The 12958-nt window shown below is 42.6% G+C and overlaps 1 protein-coding gene across 5 annotated transcripts in view; it reads right to left on the reverse strand.

Annotated features, from left to right (window-relative positions):
* The window catches only part of FN1 (fibronectin 1), a 55795-nt gene that overhangs the window by 22135 nt on the left and 20702 nt on the right, over positions 1 to 12958 (reverse strand). For all 5 annotated transcript variants that reach the window (XM_069782053.1, XM_069782056.1, XM_069782055.1 and 2 more), the window contains exons 16-24: positions 11461 to 11589; positions 11254 to 11343; positions 10517 to 10711; positions 8863 to 9135; positions 5347 to 5613; positions 3722 to 3816; positions 3196 to 3364; positions 2804 to 2890; positions 1853 to 2044 (exon numbers count right to left, since the gene is read on the reverse strand). In XM_069782053.1, the coding sequence (XP_069638154.1) occupies positions 1853 to 2044; positions 2804 to 2890; positions 3196 to 3364; positions 3722 to 3816; positions 5347 to 5613; positions 8863 to 9135; positions 10517 to 10711; positions 11254 to 11343; positions 11461 to 11589 (1497 nt within the window). The remainder of the gene's footprint in view (positions 1 to 1852; positions 2045 to 2803; positions 2891 to 3195; positions 3365 to 3721; positions 3817 to 5346; positions 5614 to 8862; positions 9136 to 10516; positions 10712 to 11253; positions 11344 to 11460; positions 11590 to 12958) is intronic.

A 12958-nucleotide genomic window follows, 5' to 3' on the forward strand; every position in this document is an offset into this window, starting at 1 on the left:
GAAATAATAGTTGATTGACCCTCTAGAATTTTTGACTTGTTTGAATGGTAAGTCTAACTTTTATCATTGAGATCATAAAAATATCAACCCATTTGAAGGGGCTAAATCAGACTATGCCCTCAGCTGGTGAGAACCATCACAAAGCTTCAGGGTAGATCATCCACTATATGAACTATTGACACTGGACTTGGAAAAAAGTCTCAAATCCCTGTAACAGCTTGAGGATCTGGCACAGAATTCCTCAAGTTCTACTTACCACTAGCTGCTGCAATATATGTGCTAAAAACAGACGATACAGAATAGTGAGTAATAAAACACTTTCTTGGAAAGATGGCAAATGGTTAAAAATGACCTTTAGATGATAAGAATTCTGTAAGAGTGACAACATCCCCATATTCAGAGGTTATGCCCAGCACATGACATGGCCAAGAGGCTGACTTGATTTGTTGGCTAAATTGTTCAAAATCTCAGAACCGAGCCACTGAATAAGGATCCTCTTTAATGACCTTCTAGATGTTGCCTAAATTTCTGCATGGCAAAAAAGCACAGCTGTGACTGTTTTTGCTATCAACATTATTCCTATTAGCAAAGCTGTTCTTTTCCTGCATGTTAGGACCAACAGAATTGGGCAGGGAGTGGGGAATGTTAGATCCATCTTTAATCAACAATGGCCAAACCCTCTTTGCTCAAGTCAATAGATTGGTATTGATTTAAGCCACAAGATTTGGCTGTGTAACATTAGCAGGGTGATCCTGAAATCAGTAGGAGCCAATGGATGCTCTTCCTCACTCAGGATCAATCACCAGTAGGTGAGTCAAAGATGCAGGGCTCGGTATCCATTCTGTTGGATCATTACAAGTTAGCCTAAAAAGGAATTATGGGACCGTAATATTGCAAAAGACTGGCTTTAATAATAGTAGTTATGTTCTATTTTAATGCCCTTCTAGGAGAAGACTTATTTTACAGAATAGATGCCAAAAAATGCCAGTTTTCTGTAAAATGATTGTTTATCCACATGGAATGCATGTACCATATCACCTTTAAAGAGTGCTAAAAGCCAGAGACATACATTCTTAGCTTTCCCCCACCAGAAGACGGTAAAGGGCTAAAGCTATTACTGCTTTAATTATGCAGTATCACAGTATTAGTCTACCCCCCAGGGAGCATACAGCACTTCAGTGAAGCATAGAAATTTTAAAGCAGTGTTACAAGAGCAAGCAAACACAGTAGCTGGCATCATTTCAGGGCTGAGCAGAAACAAAAACAAACAAAGCCCTCATAAAGGAAAACGAAATTAAACCATTTGAGGAGATGCATATTAATTTTGCTACTGTGACTACAAAGGTAGTTTCTGCAGTCATCACAGCATGTAATGTGAGGTGGCACACACCATTTTGTGTCCCAGAAGTGCTACAGAGACAGACCTTTCAATCTTGGTTTTCCTCTCCATTGTGCTGAAGTGATCTTCTCCCACTATTGCTGCCAAAATTTCTCCTGTGCTTGCTTCCCACTCATAGCTCACCTACTTCCTATTCCCACCAGCTGTGCTCCAGATGCTGGGGCACTGCAGGGCCAAGTTAAATCTCTGTTGCTCTCCAGTTCAATGTACTGATAAAACAGATCCATCTCCTTACCACCACCCTGTTGACAGACAATCTAGGCTGCCCATGCAGAGAAGTACACGGGTATAAAAACTGCTGTCACATGTTGGTACATGGCTATTCTGCTTCTTGAGACTAAATATAAAGCCTAAGCCCTCTGCCATCAGACTAATAGGAGTTCTGCAATGTAGGGCTCTTGGGCTCAGCAATTTGACTTTGAGTAGCTAAAACTGCTGCTCATCCTTCATTACCTTGTGTGATGGTTTCGGAGATGGGGATACTCTCCTGGTCGTCCTTGACTGAGTAAACACTGACGTTGTACTCCACACCAGGGTTTAGGTTTTCAAAGGTGCAGGTGGTCTGATCTGCACCTACTACTTCCTCCAAGGTAGAGCCCTGCTGCCCATTGGTAGGAGCCGTGGTCACTCGGTACCCACTGATGCCTGAAATACAGATATACCAGTATGCAGTAATCTTATGCTGTATTTATTTACATCAGGTCTCAGTATAAACCACTGAAGCAAACACATTACCTTTTACACGTGATTTTGCCACCCTGAGCCCAGCAGGCAAGAGGTTGTTTTCTCAAGCACCCCAAAATAAGGTTCCCGGGAGGTAGCCATGCCACTCTTACAGCATAATTTCAGTTCCCTTTGAGTTGAGACCTTACCAAACTGAAAATCTCATGACATGTCGAAAAAAGATACATCTACTGACTGAGAGCGGGGTTTTCAAAAGCTTTCAATCCTTGTTTTGCAGAAGTCAGTTGCACAGCTCCCATCAGCTATTGTGGGAGAAGAGTTCATCTTGAACACTTTCAGAAATCCCATGCTTACTCTCAATAACATGAGCTCATTCTTCACTGCCAGAAATCTTTTTGGTCCGTTTTGCTTTCCTTCCCTTGGACTTTTAAAAAAAAATAATCCTTCAAACCCCTAGAACAGCTGAAATATTTAAACACATTCATACTCCAAAATAGCATTTTACATGGAATGTAAATCATGAAGAGTCCTATGGCAACCTATACTTAACTGTGAATTATATCCTTGAATATATCTAGAAATAAGTACATTTTTCCTTAAATTACTCAACAGCAAGCTTCCCATCAAAGTCTCCTTAATGAACTGCAAGGCTCTGCAGAACAAATGTTAGCATTCTGGTACAACAGGAGGTTTGAGCATAGTGTGAGTTCACATAGTTACCTGGAGTTGTGCTTCTGTCCCAAGAGACTACCAGGATCCCAGTATCAGGATTGGGCTCCAGGCGCAGGTTGGTTGGTGGAGACAATGCTGCAAGCATTCAGACAAATGGGTCATTTATGGCACTGAGAATCATGCGAGCTCCCTCAGCATCCCTCCTCCCCAGATTCTATCCTTACACTTCAGAATTAGCTAAAAAATATTCTCCTGAAGTTGTGACCCTGCACTGCAAGAACTAGTGCTACTGTCACCTACGCATCAAAAAGAAAACACCTTCCAGACCACAACAGGAGGTAAAGACTAGAACTGACTCCCAGAAGACAGCCATTCATCTTGGGAGCACAGGGGAAGCAAGTGGAAGAAGGAATAATTGTGGAAAAGCAAATGTGTCGTACGTGTAGTCACTCTCCTGATGATTGGAGTCTCTCTCTCCTGGCCGTCCATCAGGACTGTGAGGCTGTAGGTGTACTCCACTCCAGGGGTCAGGCCAGATATCACGATGCTGCCAGAATCAGAGATGACCTCCCGGGGAGCCTCTCCACCCTGGCTTGGGCGCACACCCAGCTGCAGAGAAGCAGCAAAGTTTGCTTTTTAGTCTCAAATATTCCTATTCCAGCTAACTATCAGCATCCAGACTTATCATCCAACATGATTATCATGGGTCTGTATGCTTCATGTCAACTGTTAATCCTGTAACTTGTGTTTTAGATGTCTCACTGATGAACTTGACCTGAAGCCCAGAGGATATGCTTGCAATGACCTCTGTGACCTAGACCTGCCCCTTGTAAGCACCATGTCTTTTGCACCTTGTTCCTTTGTACTACTATCTTCACCACAGTCCATAATAAACAGCTTTAATCTGTCCTCCATATCACAATGAAGCAAGATGAAGAAGAAACACAGGACTTCAGTTTCTCCTACCTTGAAACCAATCCTTGGGGCAGGTGTCCAGGTGATGACAATAGAAGTCTCAGTCACTTCTGTGTTATAAGGAGGAACAGAGCCAACAGGCTGATCTGTGAAGTGAATTGACAGAGTTGAAGTCTAGCTGCTGTGATGGGACCAAACAGTTAGAAAACCTGACCTACAGCAGTCCAAATAGCAAGAGGTATGTAGTAAGTGCTGAACTATATTACTTCTGAAAATCCAGTGATTTGGGAGGGATCTGACAGATGACTTCTGTCTGCTGCTGAGCTTGATAGACAGAGTATGCAAGTGGTCTAATCATAGCCAGTGCTTTTGTTGTTCCTGAGGAAAAAGGAAATATTGAACTGGGCCTCATGGGTCCTCTATGCATCCAACCCCAAGAATTTGGGGAATATTGTTTTTGGCATGATATCTAAAGTGTTCCTCAAAAAACAGCTTTTTTTTTTTTTCCTTCACCCATCATATGCCATTCAATCAGCAGAACACTACACCCTTGTCTGTCAACCAGCTGTCCCAGCTAGGACCATCTCATCCCTCACCAATATCTTCAACTCTTTTCAAGTCAGCAGAGTGAAAAGGAGCTCAAAGTCAATCTGAGGAATCTGTGGTCTCATTGATATCTGTCAGGAGCATCACACAGAAGCCAAAGCCTTTGCGTACTCCAGAACCAGTCTAAATAACTCCACTGAGTTTCATCTGAATTGGCTTCGTTATTAATGAAGAGATTGGTTTATTAATCTATAGCCTTAAACTGGACTGGTTTCATTCAGATAAAGCAGAATTTGAAGGCAATATTCATCTGAGATAGGTAAGTCTGGTTGCCACCTTGCCAATGTCAACAGTGTTACTCTGGTTAAAAGTTTGAACCTTTATTTTATGTTCTAAAAGAAACCACACTCTCTTTTGAAAAGAGGATGTGGTTCTGAGCTTGGATGGCTTTGAATTTTGTTAGTTTATATGACTGCTTCATCATTATTTAAACAGTGAATCTATTTGTTCTTTGTAGAAGTATGTGTGGGTTCTTACGGAACTTCCTTTCCTCCCAAAGTTTGCTTAATATTTCTTCCAAGCCAACAGCACAAGTACAGATGACTGAAATGTAAAAAAAAAAATAAAATAAAAGAAGGGTAGAACGCAATGTTTGTGTCAGTTTCTGTAACTGCAGTTGAGCTGCCTTAGATGGTATGGTTGGGCTTGAGAAATGACTGCCTTCAGCTTTATAGAAATGACAGACTAATTATTCCTTACCCGTTTTAAAGGAGCTGTTTGCTTTCCTTGATTTGTCATGCCAAAACCAAACAACTTGGAAAGATCAAGTGAAATTAAATTTCTTTGTCATTCAGTTAAACAAAATCTGAGGTACCAGTAGTAAGTTCTCCCTTTTTTTTAATCACCAAAAAGCTGAGATGTATTTTACTAAAAGCTCTCTGATGCAAATAACTCTTTTCCCAGCCAAATAGTTCAGAAAGAAGAACAAGGAATATTTCCCAAGCAGTTCTGCTGGAATGCTACTTCAAAAGGCTTCTTCTATAAACCAATTCACAATAGCCACTTTCAGCACAAGTTTTGAAGAAAGGCTAGGGCGTTAGGGAAGAGGAATACGTGCCTATTGTACTTACAAGTTGTGAAGACTCCAGTCTCTCTGGCGCTTTGCAAGTCATCTTTAAACGCCACAAGGTACACTGTGTACTCAGTGCCAGGCTGCAAGTTCCTGAGAAGGTACTTGGTGGCAGAAGGTCCCACATTGTAGGTCCTTGGTTGACCTCCTCTTGTGGGACCTGCAGTCAGCCGGTATCCTGTGATCACAGCACGGGGCCGTGTCCACAACACTAACACTGAATGCTCCGTGGTATTGAGAAATCTCAGGTTGGTGGGGGCATCGAGCTCTGGGGAAGAAAAAGCATAACATGCATCAATTTTCCAGCTGAATCTTTACTTCACCCCTACTTCCAAAGCACGTCCTTTACCACGCACAAAACATGGGTGTACAGTGAGGTTGTTGAGCCTATATTCCTCACTTGGGGCACGAGTGCAACAGGGGGGAAGAGAGAAGGTGGGGACCATGAGAGAGCTAAACATAGAAGTGAAATAAATATACCCACGCCTCAGTGCCATCCAGTAATATGCTGGGCCAGGCAGACATGCACATTCTAGGCTGCACCAATTTGGGTTGCTGCCATACGTGCTCATCCCATGGGGAAGTCAGGCTAATGGCTGAGTTGAGACAGATGAACCCAACTGCACTCAGGAATTTCAATAGTTTCTCATGAATGCTGAACATTTTTTAAAAATTAGCTCAGTTTAGACTAGTGAGTGTAAGCACAGAAACCTAACTTTAGCCCTTTTTCGTTAAAAAGATTTATTCTTTTAAATCTTTGCCCAGTCCTACTCCCTGCCCTCTCAAAGTCCCTTCCCAAAACAAAACACCCCCACTTTGTCATTTTAATGTAAAAATAAATAGCAGTCAGCAACTTTCTGCAGAAAACCAGTTCCTAGATCTACTTAAAAATAATCACTGTGGAACCGACTATACAACAATTCTAAGCATGCTCATCTCTCCCATAGGACTCACACAACAGCTCTTATCAGGCTTCCTCCCCTTTTTATCACTGCCCTTGGGAAGCTGCTGAAACTGATAACCCAGAAAACTACATAAACAAGAGGCTGAAGCGACACAGCTTCTTCAGCACTGCACTGGAGTCCAGCAAATGGCAGAGAAGTCACTACATTTGGTTGAGACAAGATGAGGCTCAGAGGGCAAAAGGCACTTAAACAATTTTCCCCCACAGCAGGCAGTGTAGCACTGGCTGCAGCAAAGAATTTATAGCATCTACCTGGCAAGTCTCTGCACATTTTCTAGGCCCCAATCATATGTTGAAATTACGAGCAGTGAGGAAAGGTTCCATCAATGCTCTTTTTCGATAGCAAATGCTTTTTTCTCCCCCTGACTAAATAACATTTTTGTGACAAAAATTAATGTTTTCATCACTCTCCCAGTGATTCAGCGGGAAGCAGTTTTTGTCCTTTGTTTTCTCCCCCACTGTCTTCTCCCTTTTTGAGGAGGGAGGAAAAAAGGAAGCAAGGACTTCCTTCTTCCACCACTTGCAAAGATGGGGGAAATAGTTCTAAAAGACAAAGGATGAGAGTGACCTTCCTCAGGCCTATCTCCAACCCATGGGCTGAGAGTCAGTTTTATCTCTTCTTGGTACTTAGATCTGTGCTAAGTCTCATCTGACAAGGATTATATCTTCCTCCGATTTGTAGCCTACAGTCAGTTCCTTTCTGCACAATTTAATTTGCCAGTTCTGTTAGGCTTTTATCACTTCCTCCCCCCATACTAAAGGAAAAGGGGGAAGATTAAAAAGCCACACACACACTCAGAGTTTATTTGTAGACTGCTTTTTAACGGAAGGCCAAAAAGAGGATCACATTTACACCGTGGGAAGAGACTTTTGCTGCAGGGTTTTCCTTGGGAACTCTGAATGATTTTTGTTTCCCAGGACTTTCGATTACAGGATGCAATTTATGTGAATACTTTCTGAAATGTGGTTTAGGCAAAGCAATTAAGTGGATGATCATAGCCTAGGACATTTCCTTCCAGACATTTGTAACTAGCCCTGTGCTGTCTGAATCAAATGCTTATGCTCTGATGTACTCCTCTCTGTGTGGACTTTCAGAGGAGCTCTACACCTAGCCAACGCTCCTGAAAACAACCACAAAAAACTACAGATCTAACTGGGAACTGAGCCCTACTTGTTCTAAATGCTTCCAAGAGAGTTCAGACTCCTAAGTCGCATCCTTGCTTTTGAAAGCCTCACTTGAAAGAGGAGGGAGGGTGTTCACGCCATCTATGCTACACTGAAATCAGATACCTATGTCAAAGGACAAACATAAGGATCCCATTGTCCCTGCATAGTCAAGGGAGATGGTAAGAGAGAGAGGGACTATTCATGGCTCCTAACTTTATGGATGTAAGTAAATACTATTTCTCAAACAGCATGGCTATATTCACAGATTATCCCATTTCCTTTCCTTCTCTCTCATCTTTCTAAGAGTTGGGCTGGATTCTCAAAAGTTGCTCTCCTGTACTGAAAAGTATCAGAACAGCAGCAGATGTGCATAGCTGAATTTTTGTCCTTTGAATAATGTGACCCACTCAAAGAACACCACAGAGTCACCCTTCTATTGCCCAATAAACAGGATCTGTTCAAAGGAACCCCATCCCAGGTTCTGTCTGGCCTGCTCTTCTTTGATCAAAAATGGAGATAACCACCCAAGCCCATGCTCAACTCCTCCTCTTCCATCTGAAAGCCTACACCTTGCCCAGCCACTGCTCCTCTCTTCTCTGCACTTCTGCAAAGCAAAAAGCAATGCCTGACAGACTGTGTACTTTGCTTGTCATCTTGCCTCACACTGATGATGTGCTGCACTGCCACTAGATCATTAGCAATCGGGTTCCAAGAGATCCTGCACCACCTTTCCGGACAAACATATGCTCCCCATGGCTCTTGTCAACAGTCCACTGAGGTTGCTGCAAACCAGTTCCCCAGATTTCACTGTCAACCCAGTGAAACTTCTGGGGTGGTGAGACAGCCTGTGGAAAGCCAGGCCTGACCTGGCAAAGCTGAAATGTAGTCCTTTCAATGACAAGGCCTGTCCTTATCTGTGTATGCAGAACTCCTACTGCTGACAGTGGAGCCAAATAGGTATATAGCTGTCAGAAAGGAGATGGGATTTTCAGAGAAATCTCAGCAAGGCTCCTAAGTCATGCTGAAATCTGCCCCAAGGTATCATCAAAAAAAAAAAAACCCAAAAAAACCACACGCTGCAATCTGTGCTGTAAAAGAACTACAGGGCCCATCAATTTTCAGTCAGTAATAAAAGAGTTGAATTCCAGCCATACAAAATTGTTTTAAAGTGCCATGAGAGTTAAACTCCCATTGGAAAGCCCTGGAGGAGGATAAATCTGCTGAAGAGATCATTGTTTGAATGAATTCCCAGCCCTGTCATCCTAGCTATGGGATATCTCCTGGGCTATAACTGTTGCACTTTAAGTGCTCTGTTTATATTTCTCTAAGCGACAGAGAAATATGCACTTCAAAAGGTTGAAAAAAGCATGAAGGAAAGACACTCACTGGTGGTTTGCTCTCCAGTCAAAGGTTTGCTCTCCCTGCCGTGGCTCACGGCAAAGATCTTAAAGAGATAGGTTGTTCCTGGGAGCAGGTCAACAATTTCAGCAAAAGAGCTCCTGGTAATAGGCAGTCTCTGACCATGTTGGCCGGGGCGATTGACAGGGATCACTTCCACTCGATAGCCAGACACTTGGCTCTGTGGTGGGGTCCACATGATGGTGATCTTGATATCAGAAACCTCCACGAACTGCAGATCTTTGGGTGAAGGAACTTCATCTGAAAGCAGAGTGACAGAACAGTGTTAGAGGGAGTCCTTAGCAATTGGCAGGAGAGGCTATAGGTTTACATGGAAGAAAAAAAAGTTAATTTTGATTGAACAATGGCTATCCCAAGAATATTTACCAAAATAAAAACATCATGGTAACCTTACTGTAAACATGTGTATACACATTCCCAGACAATATTCAAGCAGACTACAATTCAAAATGTTACTACATGGTCCCAAGTATTTTACATCTTCAGTCATAGAAGGTATCTTGCTGTCACAGAAAGAGAACTGAAAGACCAGATGTAAAGTGCTACAGAACTTCAAGTATATCCAGAACCAAAAGCTTGGGGGGGGGGGGGAATATTCCAGGAGTTGGAAACAGGAACCTCCTTTTAAAATTAAGACAGGGTTTTCAAAACCCATGGCATGTTCTGCATGTCTATAATTAACTTCAAATCCACCTTTTATAATTAAACAAGTACAGGGGCTGATCTGGCCTTACTATAGTCAAAGGCAAGATCCAGTTCCCTCTGTGTTGTCCACAGTACTGCACCCTTGAATTCCTATGTTCAAATTAAGTTTCTTCAGATTAGGACTGATACTGCCCTAAGGTTAACCAGTGCACATTTTTGGAAGATACAGATGCCAAACCATAAAGTCATTGAGCCGAGTTCATTCCTGGTAAATTCCCATTTGCAAACACGTGCTTGCAACTTGCAGGACCATCAAATTCCACTGCTACCACATCAGATCCCAATTCTTTCACTATCCTTTCTTTTGGTTTGGCTATTCAGCCCAATTGGATACTTAAAGAACCCTGAAACCAGCAGTTTTTTAAATTGTGGGTGCCTCAAGTTTAGATCATATGGTGAGCAATCTCCCATCCCCACTGACTGCAATAGAAAATAATGGTTAGGACTGGAAGGGAGAGGGAGAAGTCAGGTGAACAATTCAGATTTGTGTTGTGGCATCCCAGTACCTAACCTTAAACATCTGCAGGCCAAGTACTGAGGCAAAATGATTTACCAGGCTCTTAAGAAAATCTCTTAGCAGAATCCCCTTAAGACAATTTAAGAAACTCTGATCTCTCTTTTCTGTAGACAAAATGCAAGACCAACCTTTTGACCTGCCTCCAGTCTGATCCCTAGGAATTACAACCCTATTAATACAGAGTGGTGTCTTGACTGTGTCAATTCGTAAGTGAGTGTGACTTCACTATAGAACTTCAACACCAGTGACATTTACAATTAAAAACCACAACAACCATGACAAAGAATTGACTTCCTTTACAGATTCATTTCGCTAAAGCGATGTGAGTCTGCATTGTCATTTGGCATATGTACTAACAGAAAACTCAGCGACTAATATCCAGAACACGCTGACCATTACCTGTGCGTGGGACGCCTGTGGTTTCCTGTTGGATGAAGACAGGAGTACTCTCCTGATTTTCTTCCACTGCGTAGATGCTGATGTTGTACTGAACACCTGGCATCAAGTCACTGAGTGTTACAGAGGTTGCAGTGTCAGGCAGGTTGAGCTCTGTGCTGCTGCCTTCCACAGAGGGTGTGTAGATAATTCTGTAGCCTAAAGCAAGAGAAGTATATATAGTCCTCAGCCACAATTTGTAAGCCAGCACAAGGAATGCTAGAAATGAGAGCTAAACTGATCTCCCTACTGAGGTTTCATAAAAATAGTCCTAATCTTCAGCAGGACCTGTGGCTTGCCTGTACTCATGTCCCATCTACAGATCACACACTCAATGCCTTACAAAGCATAATCTGACCTGGATTAGACTATTTGAGTTCTGACATGTGGATTTTTTTTACAGTTCTCATGCTTGTTAAGGGATGGTCTGGGTGACAGATACGAAGAGAAGGTCATGGGGCTTGTTTTTGGTTTAACACAAATCCAGAAGGAAATATTTTCCATCCAGCCTCCTGAATTGCTTGGTTCAGACAGTGAAACCAAGCAAATGCTAAACTGCCCATGTGACTTCCAGCTGGTCTCTCAGACTGGGCAGGATTATGCACTAGCCCTCTCTCCCAGAGTTACACTTCATTTTCTATTTTACCTAGATTTCAGATTCTACCAGTAGTGCAAAATAGGTGCACTTCAATTAGACAAACCTGTGATCGGAGCCTGTGGTCTGCTCCAGCTAATGACAATTGATGTGTCATCTACACTTTCCACGGTGTGATCGGGAGGTGCATCAGGAGCTGTTTAAGGGAATAAAAAGAGGTGGACAGCAAGCGTGAGGATAAGAGGTAACAAAAATGTATTGAGCAAACAATAAAAACAGTTTTCAAACTGCAGCAACACCCACCCACACATACCTGTAGTCTGTGAAGTAGACAGGATCAGATTCTGCTCTCCCTCTTCAGAGATCTGATAGACATTAACAATATACTTGCGACCAGGAAGCAAGTCAGGGATGTTGACAGAAGTGGCTGTGCTTGGAAGATCTAAGGAAGGCAGGAAAGAAAAAATTGCCTTAGCAATTTTATCTTCTTGCTTTCTCTCCAAATGAAATAAGAGACCTCTGTTCTAATCTGGGCTGAATCACAGTCTTTCTGCAATAAAACAGCAACTGTTCTGCACTGTATCTTCAGTCCACATCAGAAAAGTTGTGTGGAGAGTTGGGACAGGACTCCACTCTCAGCAAGCAGACAACACCTAGAACAGCAAGGCTTGATGTGTGATATGCCAGGGCAATTTGAGCAGCAAGCCCCCTGCACGCTGCTGGCATTTAGCCATCTCAGCTAATTGAGTACTCATTTCATACCCTGACTTGTATTTTCAATACAGAAATATATGGAAAAACTTTCACAGGAATAGGTTATGTGGAAAGACTGACTCATGAGTGGAGAAGAATGACATTATGAGGGCCGAGGAACTTCTCTCCCGCATCCCTTCCCCACATATCCACCTACATGCCAGATGTAGGAAATTCCCCCTGAAGCAGCTCCTTACTGGCCAGACTGAAGCCAAGCATCTTAAGGGAAACTGGAACTGCCTTTCAATTTGCCTGTAAACCTCTGTCTATACACAGATGAGCTCAGGAGCTGCTTCGCAACACAGCTTAGCTGTCTGGGAAGTCAGTGTGCAGACAAGAAAGGTGGTGACAGTGCTGGCAGTCCCAGTGTAAGTACTTCTGCTCTTGAGTCCAAGCCTGCGAGTTCAGGGAGCAACAGTCCAGGGAGAATTATTAGGTCAGAGGATTACTGTTCTTTTTCTCATGTCATTGTTCTATCGCACTGAAGTCCAAATAGCTATTATAACCTCAAATCCTTGTAAGATATTGCTATTACCTTTGTTAAGACAGGAAATTAGGAAAAATAAGTTAAGATGAAATTATGTGTAGTGACACAGGCTCTATAGTAGATGTTGGAAAAGTAGATTCAGTTCCGAGGTCTGAGTCCGGTGCCTTTAACCAGCTTCCCAGCTTAGCTAAGTTGTCACATAATCAAAGATGAGTAAGATCTGATCCAAACAAAACAACTAACAGAGCAGACTGGAACAGACATCCCTGAGATGAAAAGTAGCCAAGAGAGGGCACTTGGGAAAGATTTCTGTCCATTCTGATGGAAGGACAAAGAAACAGCAAAGGAAATTAGCCAGGCGGCAGGTTTGAAAAATAGGTTTGGTTCTCTTCTCATCGGCACTGCTCCTCACTTCAGGATGCTCTGGAAGCTAGTAAATTTACATGATTTCAAAAGGTAAAAAAGACTGGACAAATTAATGGAGCTGAAAAGAATAAATAGATCTACCCACAGTTATTACAAATCCACCACCTCTGGCTCAGAGAGTTTTGCTGTGCAGGATTCTGGGACA

This window comes from Haliaeetus albicilla, chromosome 4 (genome assembly GCF_947461875.1).
Source record: "Haliaeetus albicilla chromosome 4, bHalAlb1.1, whole genome shotgun sequence".
NCBI lineage: Eukaryota > Metazoa > Chordata > Aves > Accipitriformes > Accipitridae > Haliaeetus > Haliaeetus albicilla.